The sequence below is a fragment of the Lacerta agilis genome, chromosome 16 (genome assembly GCF_009819535.1).
Source record: "Lacerta agilis isolate rLacAgi1 chromosome 16, rLacAgi1.pri, whole genome shotgun sequence".
Classification (NCBI taxonomy): Eukaryota; Metazoa; Chordata; class Lepidosauria; order Squamata; family Lacertidae; genus Lacerta; species Lacerta agilis.
The window spans coordinates 36,244,320-36,266,282 of record NC_046327.1 but is presented as its reverse complement, the minus strand read 5'-3'; the positions used below and the strand labels follow the sequence as shown (position 1 = coordinate 36,266,282).

General features: G+C 46.7%; 1 protein-coding gene across 13 annotated transcripts in view; it reads right to left on the bottom strand.

The window, feature by feature from the left end:
* HUWE1 (HECT, UBA and WWE domain containing E3 ubiquitin protein ligase 1) overlaps positions 1–21,963 on the bottom strand; it is a 95,418-nt gene that overhangs the window by 14,403 nt on the left and 59,052 nt on the right. For 8 of the 13 annotated variants that reach the window (XM_033173649.1, XM_033173647.1, XM_033173654.1 and 5 more), the window contains 30 exons: positions 20,881–21,008; positions 20,419–20,500; positions 19,992–20,168; positions 19,737–19,896; positions 19,288–19,646; positions 18,867–19,062; positions 18,434–18,610; positions 17,947–18,092; positions 17,501–17,567; positions 16,963–17,177; positions 16,540–16,751; positions 15,648–15,830; positions 15,153–15,325; positions 14,788–14,936; positions 14,308–14,383; positions 13,693–13,791; positions 13,250–13,383; positions 12,720–12,891; positions 12,042–12,270; positions 11,661–11,839; positions 11,050–11,139; positions 10,809–10,960; positions 8,191–8,236; positions 7,123–7,401; positions 5,256–5,514; positions 5,032–5,165; positions 4,709–4,932; positions 3,678–3,966; positions 3,478–3,580; positions 1,944–2,484 (listed from right to left, as the gene is read on the bottom strand). In XM_033173649.1, the coding sequence (XP_033029540.1) occupies positions 1,944–2,484; positions 3,478–3,580; positions 3,678–3,966; positions 4,709–4,932; positions 5,032–5,165; positions 5,256–5,514; positions 7,123–7,401; positions 8,191–8,236; positions 10,809–10,960; positions 11,050–11,139; positions 11,661–11,839; positions 12,042–12,270; positions 12,720–12,891; positions 13,250–13,383; positions 13,693–13,791; positions 14,308–14,383; positions 14,788–14,936; positions 15,153–15,325; positions 15,648–15,830; positions 16,540–16,751; positions 16,963–17,177; positions 17,501–17,567; positions 17,947–18,092; positions 18,434–18,610; positions 18,867–19,062; positions 19,288–19,646; positions 19,737–19,896; positions 19,992–20,168; positions 20,419–20,500; positions 20,881–21,008 (5,430 nt within the window). The remainder of the gene's footprint in view (positions 1–1,943; positions 2,485–3,477; positions 3,581–3,677; positions 3,967–4,708; positions 4,933–5,031; positions 5,166–5,255; positions 5,515–7,122; positions 7,402–8,190; positions 8,237–10,808; positions 10,961–11,049; positions 11,140–11,660; positions 11,840–12,041; positions 12,271–12,719; positions 12,892–13,249; positions 13,384–13,692; positions 13,792–14,307; positions 14,384–14,787; positions 14,937–15,152; positions 15,326–15,647; positions 15,831–16,539; positions 16,752–16,962; positions 17,178–17,500; positions 17,568–17,946; positions 18,093–18,433; positions 18,611–18,866; positions 19,063–19,287; positions 19,647–19,736; positions 19,897–19,991; positions 20,169–20,418; positions 20,501–20,880; positions 21,009–21,963) is intronic. The other 5 variants (XM_033173651.1, XM_033173655.1, XM_033173659.1 and 2 more) reach the window with 3 other exon arrangements.

Sequence of the window (21,963 nt, the reverse complement as noted above, 5' to 3'; positions counted from 1 at the left end):
AAAGGGGACCATGCAGAGCAGCACGTGTGTGCCTGGCTCTTCAGGTTCCCAGTCAGTTTTTGGCTGAGTGGCAACAATCTACAGAGCACAAAGTTCAATTCTCTCCCCATGTATGTTTGCCCTTACTCCGGGTACAAGTGAGGGACTCACTGGATGGTTTGGGGGCAACTCATGCACATAACCTCAGGACCCAAGTAATTACTTATTCCTCAGGGTTGCTGCAAGACAGAACTATTAACAGCTATATTAAATAGCATATTCAGAGCTAGTAAGATAGTAACAAGGTATTAGTCTTCATATAGGAGGAGATGGCCCCTCTGTCAACCAAAGCAGGGTGAACCTTGGCTGGGAAACAAGCTGGCCCCCTTTGCCAGAAAGAAGTTGAGAGCTATGCTCCTCTTTGTGGCCAGTTCTGGTCCTTTGCTTCATGTGACATACAGCAGAAAATCAGAAGCAGCTTCCCTCTTCCATGGGTCAGAAAATCTTCCAGATTTACAAATGCTGATCCCACCATATCATCACAATGGAAAAAAATAACACGAGATGGAGCTCTGACAAAGTTCTGCTACCCTGAAAATGGCAGGACTAGAAGTAGGGAGGGACCAAGCACAAAATTTAGTTACATTAGCACTGCCCCTGAGGAAAGTGTAAGGAGTACCCACTCCTGAATAACCATCATCACTGAAGAATTGGATAGGCTATTAAAAACTACTCTGGAACCATTTGTTGACAAGATATTAAATTGTTTTAAATTCAAAAAAATTGTTGTTCTTGTTATTATTTTAAAAAACTTGCACTTTTAAATTCACAGAATTATTTTCAGGCTGCTTCATGCTAACAAAAGTAGGGCCCATGCTGCGTTCACATGATTTAGCAAGTCACACATGAGCAGGGGGATGCTGCAAACCATGGGCTTGCGTGCTTCCCTGTCTTCGTTTCCTCCACTATCCAGAGGACCATCAGTTCTTACCCTCACACCAGTTTCCCTAAATCCAGACCAGGGACTACTGTTTGTCCCAAATGCTGGTTAGTTCAAGCAAAACAGGTTGTTTTGAAACCAACCAGAGGTTGTGATAATCCCTGGTGTGGATGATGATGATGATAATAATAATAATAATAATAATAATAATAATAATAATAATATTTGTACCCCGCCCATCTGGCTGGGTCTCCCCGGCCACTCTGGGTGGCTTCCAACAAACATTAAAATACATTAGAGTATCACAGATTAAAATCTTCCCTAAACAGGGCTGCAAGTCTCACTGATATTGGTTTAGCATAATGTGAAAACTAGCCCACTGAGAAGACGTTTCCATGGCTATTATTTACTAATCTCATTTATTCTGAATGGGAAAGGAACCAAGAAGTTAACTTGTCTAGCACAACTGGATGTTTCCTGGTACAGAATATGCTACCAATGCCTGCCCATTATTTTCCTTAATCCCTGCACAGCAAGAGATCAGCTGATTAGCTGGCAGCAACTGCAGTGGAGAGAGGAACCAATTTCAAAACTTTTAAAAAACTTTTGTTAGCTGTTCTGAAGGTCTGTGGGTAGAAAAGCAGCCTAGAAATACTAAAATAACACTGCTCGCCCATTTTTAAAATGATGAGCCCTACACCTTTTGCTGCAGATTTGCACTTATTTGTTTTAGGCGTTTTTATGCAATGGTGATTTTGTTAGCCACCTTGAACATGCTGATGGACAAACAGGATCTAAATCTACTAAATAACAACAACAATTACAGGGAGCTTAACTGCCTGCTTGCTCTCAGTTTGGAACTCACTGTAATATTTAGTCTAGCGCTACCTCCTTGTAATCTAAATCTAAATGCTTAACTTTTTCTCTTAAGCTACGGAGACCAAGAAGTTTCAGACTTTCATCATAATGACAGAATGCCCACTGCATAAAAGAGAGCATCACTCTAGACACCCCTTGTCTTCACCTTGGCAAGTTGGATGAGGGTGTCAAGTACATGGCGGCAGACCACAGGAGCAGCCTGGGGGTGAATATGAACAGTGGAACCGGCAGCAGCATGCTTCTCTGTGTGCTTACGCCCTCCTGCTCGCTGGATCTGGAATATGTTGGTTCGGCAACCCAGAGCAGCATCCATAGAGACGGAGAGCCAAGAAAGCTGCCCTGAGCTTTTGGATTCCATCTTGTGCAGAAGGTCAAGTGGCCGGCTGTCAGGGGCACAGGCCTTGGCTGCTCTTTTGCCTTTGTCATCTGGTGCAGCAGTCCCCTTAGGTGTCTCTACACACAGTTCACTCTCACTGCTGCGCTGCAGGATAGAGAGCAGGCTCCGAATCACCCAGCTGCGTGTCTGCGCATGGTAGCAAAGGTTCCGCAGCACCCGATGTAGCCGGCTAGTGTTCAGCTTTGGCTCATCCACAAAAAGCAGTACCAGCAGGCAGGACAAGGCCTCATGGTCCAACAGAAGGCGTCCACGCAGGCGGAGCAGGCTGTCCACATTGCTGCCTGATGGCCTAGGAAACAAGACAAATATCAACCAAGAGTCTACAATGGACTCTGAAAGCATAGCAGAGTTCTTTACAACATCCAAGGTGAACAGCTCTCCTCTAGCAGTGTCTCATCTAAGTGAGGGTAGACAGTTTTTACCATGACGTGCCTTGCAGCTGGTTCCTGTAACCAGCACATCCTGCTGGCCTGGCAACTCTGCCCACTAGCTTTCAAGTTGATCCCTGAACTGATCCAGTGATCACTGAGCTCATCTTTCAGCTTACACAATGGGGCAGGGAGTGATTTTTTTCAACCCAAGTATTATTTATTAAACATTTTCCAACCCTTCCTCCCAAAGGAATCCATGGCAGCCCTGCAAGGACTAGGGGTTATTGGGTAGGATTGATAATTGGAAGAAGCAAGATAATACCCCTGGTTTCCAGACTTTAAGGTCCTGTACAATTTGGGAAAGTTTTTATATTTCTAGTTTCCCAAGCATACCCAACTTAACCAATAAGTTACATTGGTTTTTCTCTAGGAATCCTAACCCTCAGCTTATTCCCTCCAAAGAAACTGCATTACCTTCCCCCCTCCCTCTCCACCCCATACATCTGCTACAGTGTTAGAAACTGAGATATGAAAGCTAGGAGCTAAATGGCACCTTAAACTTAGCTTATGGCCGCAACAACAGAATGTCTAGGCACACTTTTTTAAATAACAAGAATACAAGGCTGAAAATGAATGAACTGCAGCTAAAATATTGTGTTCATTTTTCACATGGTCTAGTCCTTCCACTGCCACCACCCTAATATTCTTAAGAGGGTCTCTTCTATAGTCTTCAGAGAGTAGCTGGAAGTGGGGAGGCAGAAAAGGGTCCTCCTTTCCTTCCACCCTGCAGTTTTAATCTGAAATCTTAGGTGCAGTACTGCGCCCAGAGCTCAGAAACTGCTTGCTCTAATGAAATTCCCTGTTGCAAAATGTGCCTAGAACTATGAGAGTTTCGAACACTGATCCGGTACCTGCTGTGGCTGCTGCTACCACCCATCTGGAAGGTTCCTCCTCTTTGTACAGCCAAACGTGTGTACTGGACACCTCTGTTTCCACTCAGTCGGCTTGTGAAGGCTGAGTTAGGGGAAAGAAAATAAGCAAAGCAATCAGATCAGGAGTCGAGACATACAGAACTAAAAACAGTAGTATGTCAGAAACAGATGTGCTTTACCTGGGCTACGCAAAATGGCAGACAAGGCAGAGGTGCTGGAGTGGCCAAAGAGACGCTCGTGCATGAGCTGGCGCTGGCGAGCTTCTTGTTCACGCCGCAGAGCCTGTGCTTCAGCAGCAATGTCAGGAGGCATGACTGCCAAAACACTGTCCTCCATATCCTCCAGCACACTGCGCCGCAGGTCTGATGGCAACGTCTGAATGAAAGTCACAGGGTCCATGGGAGTGTCTGAGCTTGTGCTCTGGGCCAGCTCCCGGCGCTGCTGCTCTGCCCGTTGTTGTGCCAGCACCTGAGATGGGAGGGGAAAAGAGAAAAACAACTTCTACCGTTAAGCAAGAACAGAGCAAAAATGAAAGACCCAACCAATCTCTCTAAAATGACTCCCCTCCTTCAACCACAAATTGTTCTCTCTCTTTCTGAGGTGAGAGGGATGTGGGACAGAAACTGGGTTCCGCGACCACATGATGGGTGGAACTCCACAGCTGGAAGCCCCTTTTAGGGTGTGAAGTCTTGGTAATTATTAATTTAGTCCTGGAAATTTCACTATATTTCAAAGAAATACATATTTCACTGAATTACATCCCCCTTATGTGGAATTTACCACAAGGAAATGAACTATGGATCACACAAGCAATAAGGTGAGACAAACACATCCATATAAACAGCTTGCATCTCTTGTCCTTATATGGTCTGCAATTTATAACTTAAGCGCAAAGAAGAGAAATGCAACTGCCCAGATTTTCTTGTGACTTGTAGTTGGCAGTCCAGAAGATTTGTATTTACACCTACTTTCCTATTTTGACTTCCCTTTTTATGTTTTGTTTGTATGTTACGTGTTTTAAACAATACAATTCAAGCAATGGAAAAATTCAAAAAAATTTTAACTAAGAGGTCAGGAATCCTAAATTCAGAAAGTTTTGTTTTGTACAGTGCAGGGTCACAGGCTACATGAGTTTCCTTCAGATTTCACAGTTCTATTATATTTTCCTAAACTGTGTATTGCCTCATAATCTTTAAAAGTGCCACCTTACCTCCTCTTGGATTGCTGGAGGCAGTGCAGCCAGGAACTCTGGACTGACTTCTGTCACACTAGGGTTTCCCACCACGGGCGGTGCTGGGGTAGCAGCAGTTGTGGTGGTCGGGGCAGTACGGGCAGGAGGCCGGATACCCAACTGGTTCTGTAGCACTTCACGCCGGATGTCATCAGGCAGAGCGGCCAGAAAAGATGGGTCTACACCTTCCGGAAGATTTATCCCTATGAAAAAGCATGTTAGAGGTAGCTGCTATCCCTACAAAGAAAAATGGCACCGACTTAGCAGAACTCCCTCTTTTTATGTCCTCTTCTAGCATTTACCTGCCAAGGGGTCTTCCTCCTCACTGCTGGTAGAAGGAAGGGGTTCTTCCAAGATGCCCCGAGAATCAGCACCGGAAATGGCCACCGCCGAATCTCTGGTGGAGGAGCTCTCAGAGGATGAGGCAGGTGGGGAGCTGAAGAGCAGTAAATGACAGTATCAGCAAGTGCAGTGCTAATGCTAAAATTGACATATCACCCCATTGCACCTCATCACTGCTCCTTACCCATCATCCACCTGCTGGCTGGGATCTGGCTGGCCCTCCCTGAGGGCCTGTGCATTGGAGCTCTGCTGGGCTGTGTCTGCCGTTGCTACAACAGTGGCTCCCCCTGCCTGGTCCACATTGCTAGGGCCACCAGCCTCTCCAACTCCTTCTTCAAGGTTGCAAGAGGCCAGGCTGCTGGTATCCATGGGTGAGCCCTCCAGCTGGCTGCTGACTGCTGTCAAGGCATCAGAGTCTTCAGCCCTCTCTGGAGAAAGTGAAGCTGGTGGGAAAGGAAATAAAAGACTGAGAGAGAAATCTGACAAACGTCTGTCAAACCTGAACTCTTTTCATCAGATTCAGCCCAGAACATGGAAAGGACAGAGACCTACCCATTGACCTCCTTCTGGTTTTTAGACACCCTTCCTAAGAAGCATTGATAGAAAACTGCCTGAAAACCTGACACACTGGATTCAAATTCTGCTGCCCATTACAGCTGGGCTCTGGTTCAGCAAGGAAACTTCTTGTTTTGACTGTGATATACCCTTCACTACCACCTACTATAGGGACGCGGGTGGCGCTGTGGGTTAAACCACTGAGCCTAGGGCTTGCCGATCAGAAGGTCAGTGGTTCGAATCCCCACAACGGGGTGAGCTCCCGTTGCTCGGTCCCAGCTCCTGCCCACCTAGCAGTTCAAAAACACATCAAAGTGCAAGTAGATAAATAGGTACCACTCCGGCAGGAAGGTAAATGGCGTTTCCGTGTGCTGCTCTGGTTTGCCAGAAGCGGCTTAGTCATGCTGGCCACAGGACCCGGAAGCTGTACGCCGGCTCCCTTGGCCAGTAAAGTGAGATGAGCGCCACAACCCCAGAGTCGTCTGCGACTGGACCTAATGGTCAGGGGTCCCTTTACCTTTACCACCTACTATAGAGTAACAGGCTTTAGAAATTGCATGTGAAGACTGTCAAGGCAGAATACTGAGCTGAATTGACAGGTCTGATCCAGCATGGCATTTTTATTTTTTAGAAATGAGAGAGATTCAAAGTTTGAGCTAAAACCTCAATAAAAAGCTACTTATAAAACAAACAAACAAACAAACAAATTTTGATAGCTAGGATCAAATCATTAGGTGGGTGGGTAGGCTTTTTGTTTCACTTCACAAATTTTAGTTAATATGCCAATATATGCACTTTTAAAAAATTGTTTTTATTAAAGATTTTCTTGGGTTACAAAAGTACATACAGCATTTCTGCTTTCCGTTCACAGGACCCTTTCTACAGATCAGTTATACTCGATGTGAGACACTTATGTTATAGACAGTATAAGAATGGGGGAGAAGAGAAGTGGGGAGAGCATATGTGCAAGCTTTTTGTGTCAGTCACGTGGGCAGGTTCTCTTTCTATTCATTTATTAGTTTTCATTGGTGGCGAGAGAGGTTGGGGGCAGAGCATGGTTGGTTGCCTTCAGTTGGCTGCAGTGAGTTTTGTTTGTGTGTATGAGGCGGAGGAGTTGTTAGGGTCAAGTTAGCCATATTGATTTGTATGCTGCTGGTGGGTTCTTGTCTTGTTGGGCTGTGTATGTAACAAAGGGGAGCCACACTGGGGTGAAGGTGTCCTCTTTTATTTGCCCCTCTGTCAGTTTCAGTCTGTTGGCTAGCTTCTCGAGTTGGGCTGTTTCCCATATGGTTTGGTATCACTGGTTCATGTTCCCTCCAGTGTCTAGTTATGATGCTCCTGGCTGCTGTGTAGGTGGCTGATGAAAATATATGCTGCCTTCTCCTGAACGTGTGGAAGATGGTAGGAGGAATCAGAGTATGTTTATGCACATACAAGTGACACACAGCCAGAGAGGGGGTAACACCTGCTGCAGGGTGAAGCCTGGGGCCACTTACTGATGGTGGGAGCAGGTGAAAGCTCCATCTGTGTGGCCTCAGCATCAGTGTTTGGCCTCCCAGGGCCTGAGTCCTCCTGTTCCACCGGCATCAGCAACTGCCCAGAACCCTGGGCATTGGACTGCCCCGCCAGCTCTGAAGGAAGCTCGCCTGCCCCTGTCACCTGCTGCTGTTGCTGTTGGGGGCTTTCCAGCGTGACCAGAGTCTGCTTGGGGCCAGCAGAGGTGTCTTCAGCTGCAGCTGGGACTGCGGGATAGCCATCAGGATGGGCAGCACCATCTGGGAGCCAAGAGAGGGAGGGAGGCTGTCTTAAAACCCACACCACTGAGCAGCAGAAGGATTTCAAGCAGGGACTTGGCATCACTCTTTCAGCAAAGTAGAACTGTAGCCTCAAGGTTAGTTCAAAAGCTGGGCACATCAAACACCCACCCCAGTCCTGGGTATTTCACTCCTCCCAGGGAAAGTAGTAAGTTGTATAGTTATCTCTGATTTGGGGCACAAATCCCTACCCCACAACAATACAACTTACTACCTCACCCCAGCAAGAGCACTGTCACAGAGCCTCAGTGTCAGGCAACTGGTTCTTCCGCTATCTGAACAGCCAGTTAAAAAAAAAAAAATCCTGCAAAATCCTTTCACATAGATTTGAGAACACTCATGCAGATGATCCTCTCCTCAAGCCACAGCAAGATCCAGGGAATCCAGCCTACAAGATCTAATGACACACTATCCCACTATAACCCCCACCCCCAAATTTGTTTCCACATCTAGGGATGGAACCAAGGAACTCAGGGGCTTTTGATTCCAAATTTCATTCTTAAGCCCATGTTCTTTCCTCCTGAGCTAGGCGTGGTTTCTCAGTGGCTTCTCTCTTCTTCAATGCTGGCACGGCGAGTTGCGAGTCCTCATAGGAAAGACAGTAGATTGTATAGTTATCTCCAAGACCGGGTGTGACCCTAAAACTATACAATCTACTACCTCATCCCAGGGGGCCCAGGAATAGCATCTGCTTCAGCTGAGCTGAGGGGAGAAGACACCATACAGACACAGAGTAAGGGAACAAATTACCTGGAAGGTTCTGCTCAGCAGAGCTGTTTGACTGAGGTAAGGCTCCCTGCAGAGGGGAAGGGAAAAAAAGTAAGTGAAGATTCATCTGATTAAAACTCATCTGGGCAGGAAACTGCCTATGTAGCTTCTGAAACCTAGGACAAGGAAAGGAGGCAGAAGCCTCAGGTCACAGCTGTACCTTCCCTCTACAGTGGTACCTCTGGTTATGAACTTAATTCATTCCAGAGGTCTATTCTTAACCCAAAACAGTTTTCAACCTGAGGCACGTTTTTGCTAATGGGGCCTTCCACTGCTGCTGCACCACTGCCATGCGACTTCTGCTCACATCCCAGGGCAAAGTTTGCTACCAGGGGACCTACTTCTGGGTTAGCGGAGCTCGTTACCCGAAGTGTTCGTAAGGAGGACAGTACGTAACCCGAGGTTCCACTGTATGCCTTTTGCTACAACAGCTCTGCCCGATTTTCATCTAGTCCAGTGAGGCACATCTATCAAAATGTTCTCTTCTACAGAGAAGCAAGCATTCTAAATACTGCTGGAAAATGCGTCGTTAAGTTTTCCTTTCTGTAACTGGTTGACAAAGATATCCGGCATGTATAGATTATATACAGAAAAATGTCAAGATATTCTATTCCCTCAGATCAAAAAACAATCTTGCTAAAGGGGTGTCAAACTCAAATTCATCGGGGGCCACATCAGCAGTTTGGTCACCCTCAAAGGGCCGGTTGTATCTGTAGGACTATGTGTCCACTCTTTATTATCATAAATTATTGTCACTGCATTCAATTATTACTGTTTTTTGTAATAATGTAAGTAATAATGTCGCGCGTGCGCACTCCATCGCTGGGCTCCCGCTGCTGCTGCCGTTTCCGCAACGACTTTGCGAGCCCTCTGAGTGAAAATGCAGCTTGGGGGGGCTGCCGCGCGTGATCGGCAGCTGCCGCCAAGCCGCCTTTTCATCCAGCGGGCTCGCAGCATCGCCGCTGATAGCGGCAGCAGAGCGACAGCAGCGGCGGGAGCCCAGCGACGGAGTGCGCACACGCGACATCTCACATGTGCGCACTCCGCCGCTGCTGCCGCTATCAGCAGCGATGCTGCGAGCCCGCCGGATGAAAAGGCGGCTTGGGGGCAGCTGCTGATCACGCGCGGCAGCCCCCCCCCCCAGCCACTTTTTCACTCAGAGGGCTCGCAAAGTCGCTGCAGAAGCGGGAGCCCAGCGACAGAGTGCGCATGTGCAACATTTTGCACGTGCGCACTCAGTCCTGACGTTGCGTCGTGACATCATGACGCAACGTCACGGTGCCCCGCCCCCAGGGGGTGCCTCCTCCGCGCTGCCGCCCCAGGCGGCGCGGAGCCTCTCTCCGCCCCTGCGGCCGGTGGCGGCTACACGGGCCACATGACGAGGTCTGGCGGGCCGGATTCGGCCCACGGGCCTTGTGTTTGACACCCGTGTGCTAAACTGTCTTCGATTTCCTTCACCTTATTTGAGATTTAACAGCTAAATTCTTTATTGAAAGAGTAAGAGAATGACCACTTTCTCTTCTGCAAATGTTTGGAACAATGGCTAAAGATATCAATCCAATACAATTACATCAATGAGTAAACTTCATGACAATGTCCTCATAGCACTCATTTGATAGGTAGAGATATGAAGAAACCACTTAATTAGTAAAACACAAATGAAGTTGTTTACAATTTTTAACACATTAAAGTGTGTCCATCCCTGTCTCTGCTAACTATTATAGGTATGACTGTTACCATATTCCACTTACTGCTGGTTTCTCTATTCTTGATAACACAGTTTCTTTTGTTCCTGTAACAATGTGTGGGTGGGGTGTTTTTAAAAAGAACAGGTGTAAGACCTGGCTCTGGGAAAGGAATGTGGTGACTTTCCTTCTTACAAAGAATTACTAAGAAAGATCAGCTCTCAGTCTGTCTGAATTTCTGCTTGCCTTCCTGATAGGAAAGAAAGGAACAGAGGTTTATTCTCTGATTTCATCTCTGTCTGCCATGTGCAAAAGAGCACACAGACATGTGGAATTACATACTGAAATGACAGCGGGAGTTAAGTGAATGAACACCCCCAACTTTTTTTTAAGGTGGCCCACTTGCCATAATTTAAAGTTTACAAAAAAAAAATCACATTCTTGCTCTGGAGCAAAACAGATTTGCTGTCTTACCAAGCTACCAAGACCTAAATACGTCTGCTGGCATTTTCATTCCAAATTATAGGTACTATGCTTCTCTCATTTACAACCCAGCTGCATATATTCAAGGTGATAGTCAACTGATTCGTGCTACTAGTGGAAGCATTACCACGTTCCCTGCTTGCAGCCCATGCCCTCCCTGAAACTTCTCCGGAGGATTTGGGAAAACACCCCTAGAACAGATTTAGGGATGCACAGGAGGAGAGTGTTCCATTGTGCAAGCAGAAAGCCTTGTGCTAATTTAACAATTGCCTTAGTGCTACAATGAATACAACTCTTAGTCCTGTCCCCACACCCCTGTCACAATGCAGCTTCCATAATGAAAACCATACCAGATGAAATCAGCCCTGCTGAAAGTTTGCCATTTAACAAGCTTTTAAAAAAGGTCACAGATTCTCAAGTTGGGCTTCTAACCTGGGCATTTTGCTCTTTGTCTTCTGCCTCCTTGGCCTTGTCTGCAACTTTGGCCTCCTCCTCAGCCAGCTGTTTGCGCCTCTTCTCTCTACGCTCCTCTAGTTCCTCATCTCTCAATGCCTCCAGGTGGTTGATAATGGGAACTTTGACCACTGGATGGAGAAAAAGCACCAGATTAAATAGCGCCAAACAGAGAAGGGCCTGCATTGGCTGAAGCAAGGAAAGTTACTTGTTAGCTCACCTGACACACAGTCATGCATGCTTTCTGCATCTAGAACTTTGCATTCTTCTGTCCAGCGTGTCAGGGCAGTAGGGATGCTTGACAAGGTTCCTATAGAAAGAAAAGTGGAGGATATATTACTGATAAGCCAATCCATACAACAGCTCAGCAACACTCTCAAGACCCACAGCTGTGCCGTTGGCCAGCCATTCTGCATTTCTCCACATCTGCCTGACAGCTGAAAATGTGAACTGACTCCATTGATAAAGATGTTTGAATTGATGCACCGTGGTATCAAAATGTTGTAGGCACCTGACTGCTAATTCACAAAATGTTCTTTTGCAGTCTCCTAAGCATCCCTCAAAATTTTCCATTTATATTTTTTTTAATGAAAAATTGAAATTGCAAAAAATGTTACTGACCAACCACTCCCAAAAAGTCCTGCTTTGGAAGGTAGCCTTGAGAACTGCAGTTCTCACTGCACCCATATTTACACTTTGGCTCCCTGAGGGCTGACCATGGGGTTGATGTGGCCCCCAAAAGGTGAGCCATCCCCACTGTAGAGTTTCAATCCATTGGATTGGTCCTTTTGATTTTACCTAAAAATCTAGTAAGCAGTCTTAAGGACTTGCCTGCCTGGCTGGTGGCTGTGCTCTGGTCATGGAAGAAGTCATCCAACAACTCATCATCTGAGCGAGCGATTATGTGCACATCGTCGTTGCCTACTAGAAGGCGAGCTCGACCTCTGCTTTGGAGCGGGAGGCTACTGCTTAGTTGAAGAATATCTGCAGCTGCTGAAGGGCCCAACAACCTAAGGAAGACATAAAGGGAACACTTGTTTTCCTACACAGAGATGCAGTGACTTCTAAAAGAGTGCCCCAGTTCTAAGAACAAGATTATGGGGAACACTGGGGCAAACCAAACTGGGTTGGGATGTTGCCAGAACAATTCACTGTTCTGTATTTTACAGCTTTTGGCAAAATGTGATACTCCTCCACTCCCTCAAGTCTCACCTCTGCAGGATCAGAGGTGGGTTGGGCTGGCGGGTGCCAGGGTAATGAACATGGATGGTATGGCCAGTGTTTGCTGTCAGCTGCCGAAGGGTCCTCTGGCTGCGGCCAATGCCTTGTGCCAATCGCGTAGTGGAGGAGCCACTACCCAAAGTCAAGGAGCTATGGTCTGCATGCCGTACCATGAGTGGATGAGTGGCAGGAATATTGCCAGGTGACGGAGGAATATCCGCTGGGAATAGAAACAGGCAAAGTTAGCAAGCCAAGATGGGGCTTTGAAGGCATACAAATATAATTTCTCTGGAGACAAGAACTAGCCTGAAATAGGGTCAACAAAGCCATAATTACAAAGCCTCCCAAATTTCAGAGGAACATTTTGGAGCTAGAAAACAGATCATGTGCTAGAACACAGCACTGATCATGGCTAAGGCAGGAAAAGGAACTGAGATGAAGCTGAATGTGGCCAAAGCCTGGTTGCCTGATCCTGCCTGTTTTGGGCAGTGGGAAGGAGACAACCATTATGTGGATGTTTCCGTCCCACCGGACAGAGAATGCTATTCCATTTCAAATAAAACCCCAGCTCCCAAGTTCATAGGATGTGGGGGAAAGTTTAGTATCCTGGCTCCCAGCCCCCCCAGAATCAGCCATGTCCTGTGGCTTTCCAGTTTTTAGAGTTCTTACTGGCGCTGGAGAACATGTTGTCAAACTCAATGATGAGGTCATCTTCACGGTCAAAGCGCTCAAAACGCACCAGTGGGGAGGCATTCATATCAGGGTAGTCTTCATCTAACTCCATCTCGGAGCCATCATCGTCATCTTCCTCCTCTTCACCTTCCTCACCTTCTTCATCATCCTGGAGGGAAAGTTATCACCAAACACAAGGCTAAGCAAATGCCGCCTAGAATATGGCATCCTGAAAACCAGTCTTCATACCTCCTCACTCAAACTTTGGTCACTCTCTTTACCTAGAACCACAGACTGAGTCAAGGAAAATTTTGACTCTCGTGCTACAAATTATTCTAGATCTAAAACTCAAACATCTTGGTGCATAGCTCCCATTAGCTCCCCAATAAAAACCTATCACATGCTGTCCTCAATTGTGACCACCCTTTCCCTGTTATTTTTGACATCTGCCCCACAGCCTCCTATGTTAAGATCATAAAGCACCCACTGAGAAGACTTCTGCATTGCCTTTCCTTCAATGCCCTTACCTGGTCATCTTCATCTTCCTCCTCCTCTTCTTCCTCTTCATCCTGACTATCATCTTCATCCTCATTGCTGCCACTGCTGTCTTCCTCCTGTGTGTGCTCCTCTTCATCTTCAGGATCCAGAATATTCATAGAATCTAGAGAAGGTTAGAGAGTGTAGCTATGGTGAGTTGGCCCCTGCAGGTTAAGCGAAGATTCTCCCAGTTACCTTTCTGGCAAGTTCTATCTTCAAACGCCTCTTGCCAGACAGGCAAAACCTCACAAAGCCAGGTCTCGGAAACCTCCCCCTCCTCCCGCTTCTCTTTACGAGAGCACAAGCCTATAACAATCCTTCTGCATCATGCTAGTTCACCCTTCTCTTGCACTTACCCTCCCCCTCCCCCTCCCCCTCCAGGGACTATAGGCACTTCTACTGACTCCATGTAACATCTTAGGCAATGCCTCACCTTCCCTGTTGGCCTGTAATGTGGAAGCCTGGCTGAGATTGGAAGGTGCCTCATCCATCAACACATCCTCCTGAGACTCATCCTCTCCACTTCGGCCCACTGAAGGACATAAAGGAGGTGTATAGGGCTTAGCAAAGTTATGAGCAAACAACCCTCTCCCTTTAGAGGACCTTCTGGGCAGTCCCTAAACTTGATGGCCATTTATCTTTGAGTGCCCGTTATGGTCCTGATGTGATGCTGCTTTCCACATACAGATGGCGATTTTCTTGGCAGTTATGAAGCTACCATGACAAGCCTCTTGCCTCTCAGAAGTCACCCCACCCACCAAGAATTGTATAGGAATAGATTATCTCTCTAATGGGAGAAAAAGCAACACGGGCATATGTCTGATACAGCACTCATGCTGTGTGGTAAAGAAGAGCTGCAGGGAGGAGGAACAGAGAACAGTAGATGATCTCTACCTGGAGTGGTCACTTCATATGAGGTAGGATTCTCTACAGCAAAGCAAAAAAAATGTGTTTGGTTCCCTCAGAGCCACAAGGAGGGGGGAAAGGCAGAGATTTCAGAGATCCTGAAGGAAAGTTCTGAGGCAAAGTGTTGGGGCTTTGTACTCACCTATTATTGTACTATTCCCTGAGCCACCATCCTGCTCTAAAAGCTCATCAATCAGGTCCTCAAGCTCATTTTCCACCTAGAAGATGGTACAGACAAACACACTGGTGATCTCCAGTTCTTTACAATCAAGTCTCAAAACCGTAAAACAAGCTGCATCACCCTGACTTCTGAAACAGGTCTGATTTGTGCTCTACCCAAGTCAAATGCTATATATGACAGGCACCCCAGCCTCGTTATCACAATCTAAATTAAGCAAGCAAAGGGTCATTTCAGTTTGTGCAGCTATCCAGACTGTAATCTCAGAGCAAAGCTGTGGTCAACAAAAGTCTTCATTTGCACATTCCTCTGCATACAGCCCTAAATAAATTGTAACTTTAAGCAACACAAGCAGCTATATGTCACCAACATCCCATGCCTTAAAACCTGTGGCCACTTCCTGCATGCAATACAGGCAGGGTCCCCACAAGCCAGCATCAATACCTGCATCTCCTGTGTACTCAGCACCTCAGGCTGTCCAGCAATCACCACAGCATCGCTCTCCGTTTCACCATCCATGATGTCACCATCTGCCACTTCTGCTTGGGCAACATCATGGTCCTCCTCCGGGGCCTCTGCTTCCCCGCTCTCCCCTGTAAGTCAAGGTCTCAATATTACCCTCTCAAGTCATCCTTGAATTAGCTTAAGTGGCAGCCAGACTAATGGAGACTCATAATGGAAGCCAGAAAAATTCCAGGCCAAGGAAAGGAGGGGATGGCAGATGTGGATCTTATTGTGGAACAGGTTGATGAAAAATCACAGAGAAGAGGTACGTGACCCATAAACAATGGATGCTGAGGATGGCATACCTGCATCTTGTTGGCCACTGTTGGCATCTTGTGCTGCTCCCTGAGCATCCTGCTCCGCCTTGCTCTTGCTCGAGGCACTTTTGCTACCGAAGAGACTGCTAGGCTGATTGACAATTCGTGATAAGGTTTCCAAGGGTTTCAGGGCTGCATTTACTGTGTTGGCCATGTTGGGACTTGGAGGAAAAACACGTGCCAATATGAGTTCCCAGACTGTGAACAAAGGTCTTAATAGCAAAGCTAACCTTAGCTGGGGTAGAACGAAGAGAAACCTCTAGTAGGAAGATGTCATGATTCTGCCTGCTCTCTCAATATGGCAATTCAATTATGTTCTAGAGATAGGGAAAAAAACTTTCTAAGGCCAAATCTTAGTGGAAGGGATTGTATCTGTCTTCTACATTTGGTCTTGTACTTGTCCCCTACACCAACTGTTCAACATCATCCCTGATCATGAAGGAGGCTCCGCTCCATCTCCTTGCGGTTAAGTAAGCCACATACCTGGACAGATCAAGACTGTGAGGCACCCTGGCCAGGTCATTGACCAACCCCTTCTTGAGGAAGAGGCGGATGATGTTGTTCATGCCATTATGCTGGGTCTTTGCTGTGGCATTGCTGTAGAAGCTAGAGGTGGATGGGCATGATTCCATAATGGTGCTGATGATGCACATGACAGCTTGCAGCCTAGAGAGTGTCAAAGCGGAAAGTGAAATTTTTTACTTCCAGAACAGTGTCATGGTTAGCAAATCCTGCAATACCCTGCCCCCCAATCCCTGTAACAGGAAGAATCTGTTTTCCTGCAGCAAGTATTCTAATTTAGTAAAGTGACGGAGAACCTGTGACCCTCCAGATATTCTTGGCCTATAGCTCCCATCTTCCCTGCCATTAGTGATGCTGGCTGGGACTGATGGGAGCTAGTGTCCAACAACTTCTGGCAGGCCAGAAGTTCCCCATTCCTGATTTACGAAATACTGCACCTGAAAATTTTATAGAGTTGTACCTTGGATCCCAAACTCCTTGGTACTCAGAAGTTTTGGTTCCCGAACACCATAAACCCGGAAGTGAGTGTTCCGGTTTGCGAGCCTTCTTTGGAACCCGAACACCCAACGGGGCTTCTAATTGGCTGCAGGAGCTTCCTGCAGTCAATCAGAAGCTGTGCTTTGGTTTCCAAACATTTTGGAAGTCGAACGGACTTCCAGAATGGATTCCGTTCAACTTCCAAGGTACGACTGTACTACTAAAAAGAAACATGGTTTAGTCAAGACCTTTGCTGGGGACCTACTGAAAACCACGAACACCTGGGCTGAAAAGCTACAAGAACCTATTGCAGGAGAGTTGTAATACAACATCCTCTTCTCAAGTGCTAATCAATCCCCAACATCTTCCAGCTCACCTGGCATGCTTTTCAGTACTCTCTGTCATGGCCAGTGCCCGACCCAGGGCTGCCTTCACCTCATTCACCAGGGCCACCTGGGCATCTGTGCCACTACCTGCTGCAGCCAAGCTGGCTAGGAAGAGGCGCGCCAAGGCTGGTGTATCTTTGTCTTCTGCATTCTGGGTGTGAGGGAGCAAATGGTCCAGCACAAAGGCCAACACGCTACATTCCTGAAAAGACAAAATGAAAGATAGTAGCGAGAGCAGGCCAGGATGGCCTAGTCATCTTCTTTCATCAGCAACCCCTCCTCCCAAGCAGTCTACCCAAACTCACTCCTCTTCTCTGGAACCTATCAGTGCTGGCCGCAAGTCTTATTCTGCATTTACCCCACTCCTAATCCACAGTTCCTTAGGTTTGTTTTGTTCTTCCAGGGCTTCTCACCTCCTTTATCAGCTCAGACTGGCCCACAGTATAGTTGTAGTTGGCAATTAAGGTGGCAATGCCAACATATGAGCGCACAAGCTCTGCCAGCAGCCTCAAGATGGTGGATGTAGGCATAAGTGGCTTGCTTCCCTTAGCCTTCTGCTTGTTCTCCTCTGCTGCTTTATCACCCTCCTTATCCTTCTTGTTTTCTCTTGATTCTTCAGGAGTGGAGGCTGTAGGACACAAGGGAAAAGGAGAACCAGTGAAATAACTGCTCCCTGCCTCTCCCCCCAACAAAGTTTCAGGAGACACATGGTTCCAGTATGGCAGATGGGGTTTGATCTCACTTTCAGGAAAAAGACTGAGGGGCCCCATCTTTACAACTAAGAGAAATGAGACTGGCGTCCCAACACTTGAAGTGATTGAGCAGGGGAATGTCATTTTGGGTCTGTTTTAATCAGAGACTAGTATTTCCAATCGCAGGACAGCTTCAGGGGAGATCCCCCGGAGAGGCATTAAGACACTGTTGTGTCTAATCAACAAAGATGAGACTTACCATCTCCTTGGGGAGTTCCAGACTGGGGAGTCTCAGCAGCTGCACTATCAGCAGCAAAAACCTGAGCCTAGAGAGGAGAAGAACAAAGGCAATGAACAAAATGGTGCTGAATGGCCTAAAATCCACCAACAGAGTTCCACACATGACAAGGCACTACAGTTTTCACTGCCATTTGCAACTTTGGAGCAACAGAGAGGTGGAATACACAGAGGTCTCAAACCATAAGAAACCAGAGAAGCAGTCAACATCTAAACAATTCTTCAGATACAAGTCCACAACCCCCAACAACTGAAAACCTCAAAAAGCAAAAGCAAAAAAAAAAAAAAAAAAGCCCAAAATGAGATACTATGGGATTTATGATACTGCTGCAGAAAAAATGGCTCAATGATTTTGACAGTTAATTGATGTTACTGTGGAGTTTGGGTTTTTGCTTCTGGCAGACTCACATTGATGCCAAAGCCGGTCTGAGAGTCAAAGTCACTGCCCTGACGGGTTAGAGAGCGATACTGCTGGTACATATCATCTCCAATTTCTTGCAGGATCTGGCTCATCTCCTGGTTAGTACTGCTTGCTTTGGGTTCAGATTTGTCTGCTGGAGAGGGAAAATGAAACCATGACCACCATTGGCACTGTCTCTTCGGAGAACTATTATACATATATACATGGCACATTCAAAGTGTTTATTTCAAGAAGCTAGTGTGGTGTTTATCTTATACCCAATTCCATGATCTGAAGACTTGCTGAAAGAAAAGCATTTCTTTATTCTTTTGGGGATGGGAAGTGAAATGGTTAATACTGGGTTCCAGCTTTAATAAAAAGGACTGATCAGAAGGGAGCTCCGTCAGGCAACATAAAGTCCTCCTCAATAGAAAGAGGCCCTTGGTTGCCCCATGCATAGAATTCCCATCCATCCTGTCCCAGGCTGTCATGTACCTTCGTCAGGGGCATGGTAGGCAGCCAGAGCATTCAGCATGTCATAGATCACGTCCTTGATAGTGTCGGGTATGACAGGCAGCGGTGAGGGCTTTACTGGAGTGGTTTTTACCAGCTGCACAGCGTTGGGGCCCTTGATCCGCAGGTTCTCGAATTCGTCATCAGAGGCTTGGGGAGCAAAAGGAGAAATAATAAAAAAACTAGAGCAGCCAACACTGGTAAAGGAACCCGGAACTTAAGGAGGGAAGGGGCTTTGCAATTTTTACAGCTGCTTTTTATTTTGGCACAAGATTACTATACGATTCATACTTCTCTTCTATCCCTGACCCAGACCTCCTCCTACCTCAAATTATGATGAAGATCCTTGTGCAAATGGGCACAAAGCATTAGCGCAGACACTGTAGGAAAACCAGCAGGGGTCTGAATTACTTACCAGTTCCAGAGCCACGGGGAGCAGGTAGGGCAATGCGAATGCAGCCATTGGCCACCTCAGTGAAGATCTCTGGATTGCGGCAAGCAGCTGGGCCCAGCACTCGCAAAATGTAGTTGATCTCCCGAGAGCCCAAACTGCCTGACACGACACCTGAAGTTGTGCTGCCTGCTCCACTGGTGGCTGCTGAGCGCACAACCTGAAACGGACAAAAACATAAATGTGTATTCATACCGGCAATTGAAAAAGCCAGTTCTACTGGACAAGTCAATGGAGATTTCAGGAAGCCCAAGCAATTACTGAAGCAGCAACACTCTCCATGTGCTGTGTGCATATGCTCCTCTTTAGTGTGCAAGACCTATACAGAAGAAAGCTTCTAAGGCTCTACCTTCTCTATGGTGAAGTCAGCAGAAGCAAGCCATACCTTCTCCATGGTGTGATGGAGTGTGCAGGGATCCTCGATTATGTGTCGGAAAAGAAGGGTGACAAGAGGCGTGAAGCCGTTGAAGCCAGAGCTCTGCGTGAGACCCAGGATCATGCGTGTACTCTTGAGCTCTGCAAACATCATGGCGTATTTGTGGTGGCGGGTGAGGCGCAGACAGAGGCGCAACGTGGCGTGTAGTGTGTCCGGTTCCACAGGAACACCCAACATGCTGACACAGGCACGGATCAACACAGTAACCATTTCCTCTGTCAGGCCCTGGATGAGGATCTCTGATGGTTTAGCCTCTTCTGAAGGTGCTTCCTTCTCCAGGGTGAGACTCTCAGTAGAAGCAGGGCTATCTGATGAGGGAAGATAAAATAGGTCTGAGGTTACAAGTTCCAGTCTCCTACTCTATAGGTAACCCAGGGATGAGACTACTTATTCAGTACCATTTGCTTTCTCCTCCTTTGGCTTGCTTTCGACCTCCTTGCCTTCCTCCAAGGTTCTCTCCAGCTCTTGTCCATTGCCTTCTTTCATACTCTTACTGAGCCGGGGCACCCTGAGCAAAGTCAACATTACTGGACGCCTGTTCCCAGTTTCCTCATTCACCTGATTAAGGAAACAAGAGGGAGGTTAAGACCACCATACCCCATGTGCCCAATGACCTCAGGGAACACCCATGACGACATTCCCAACGCCTATACCTGCACCATTGTAGTGAATTGCACAGTATAGCGTCGACGGCCAGCAGTGAAACGAACACTAGTCTCTCCTGCTTTCCACGCTGTGTCGATGGTGCTGTTGTTGCTTGCACTATAGCTACACCAACGGCCTGAGCGATCGTCAAACCAGCGCCAGTTGTTGCCATTGGCTTGGAGGTACTGGAGAGAAAGAATACAGATTCTTAGCATTTGCAGACCTCCATGTCTATTCAGAAGTGAGATCCATAAAGTTCAATGGAACTTGCTCCCAGTTCTAATAAAAGACTGCAGCCTGGCTGTATCAGTGTGTATTGCAAATGCCACAGCTTATTTGCCTTGCACACTCACAATTCCACAGTGGCCAGGATCCTTTCTTCCAGTTCCCTTCATAATAGCTTGCATTTCCCACACCACCACCCTGAGCTCATACCTTGTTCATCTGGGCCCTCCTCTTGGAGGAGATAGCTGTCTTCTCATAGAAGTCAATCAGCAACAGCACTGGGGTGATCCACCTGCAGGAGGCAAGTTAATTACATCAGCTAAGGCATCCAACAAAATATATTGCATGGGTTCCTAAGCCAAGATACTGCAGCCATTTTCAGGACTAAAACCCTGCCAAGAAAACAGTAGCAAGACCTTCTGGCCACCAGGAAAGCTAGCTTTAAAAAACACATTGTACTCAACGAGCGAGGCATACCCAATTTCTTTCCAGGTTAATAACTGCATCCAGCATTATTAAACCATTATGTATTTCATTAGGTACAAATACAAAACTGGTAGCTTCTCCCGACAAGTAAGTCCAGAAGCAAAACCCAGGTGCTGTATATCAAAGTGTGGGGAAGCCTGGCTTGGGGCTTTCCAGCTCCACCCTATATCCTGTTTTGTTGCTTACTTTGGTGTCTGCACTTCCTTTTGCTCCTTGGCAGCTTGCAGGCAGGGCTGCACCACTTCTAGCAGTTTGATCAGAACGTTGAGGATGCCACTAGATTCTACAACACGAGCACATGGCAACTTAAGCTCCTGCAGGGATACAAAGGTAAAGAGGTTGGCAACCATGCAGCAGATGGGACTGATCAGAGCACAAACTGACCATTACATTCAAAGTTCACTTTAGAGCCAAGTGAAGGGGGAGTGTGAGGCATTTTCTTTTCAAGTGTACAGGCCCTCAGCGTAGTTCACATCTAACAGCATACATCAACCTCTTTATCCAAAGTTTAATAAACTGTTTTTTTATATACTGTAAGCCGCCCAGTGGCTGGGGAACCCCAGCCAGATGGGCAGGGTAGTAGTAGTAATAGTTGATGATGATGATGAATGAAAAGCACAATTGTCCTGTAAAATTTACCCCACCCCACACAACTGTATGCTGTAATACAGCATTCCTCAACCAAGTGCCCTCCAGATGTTAGCAACAGCTCCCATCAGTACCAGCGAGAATTTGGAAGGCATCAGGTTGGGGAAGGCTGGCCTAGTAGAATGCAATCTGTAGCTGTGTTCACCAAAGTTATTTGAAGTTGAGCATTTTGTGGTTGCTGTTTTTTAAAATATATATATATAAAGAGTTCTGTATCCTTGAAAAAAGGAGTATTTCAGCGTCAAATACGAAATAATATGAATTTATAAATGTTAATGTTATATAACACATACAGACACTGCTTAACATATAGATGTCTAAGCAGTTACAATGGAAAACCCTAAATGACAAAGTATCATGAACTAGAGTGATCAGGTCCACTCTCTCTATCAAATAATTACATTCCTTATGCTCTATATCCTGGACTTTGGGAAGTGAGAAACATCTAGTGATTAAAGCAATGAAACAGCAAGAGAGGTCTATGAGATAAATGTTATATGTAAAGAGCAATCCAAATTCTATAGGAAAACATGATAACCATCACCTCAAAGGCTTGAAAATCCAGTCCTGACCCTCCAACCCCATCCCAGGTAACAGTTGAACAAAGACATGGGGTAACTG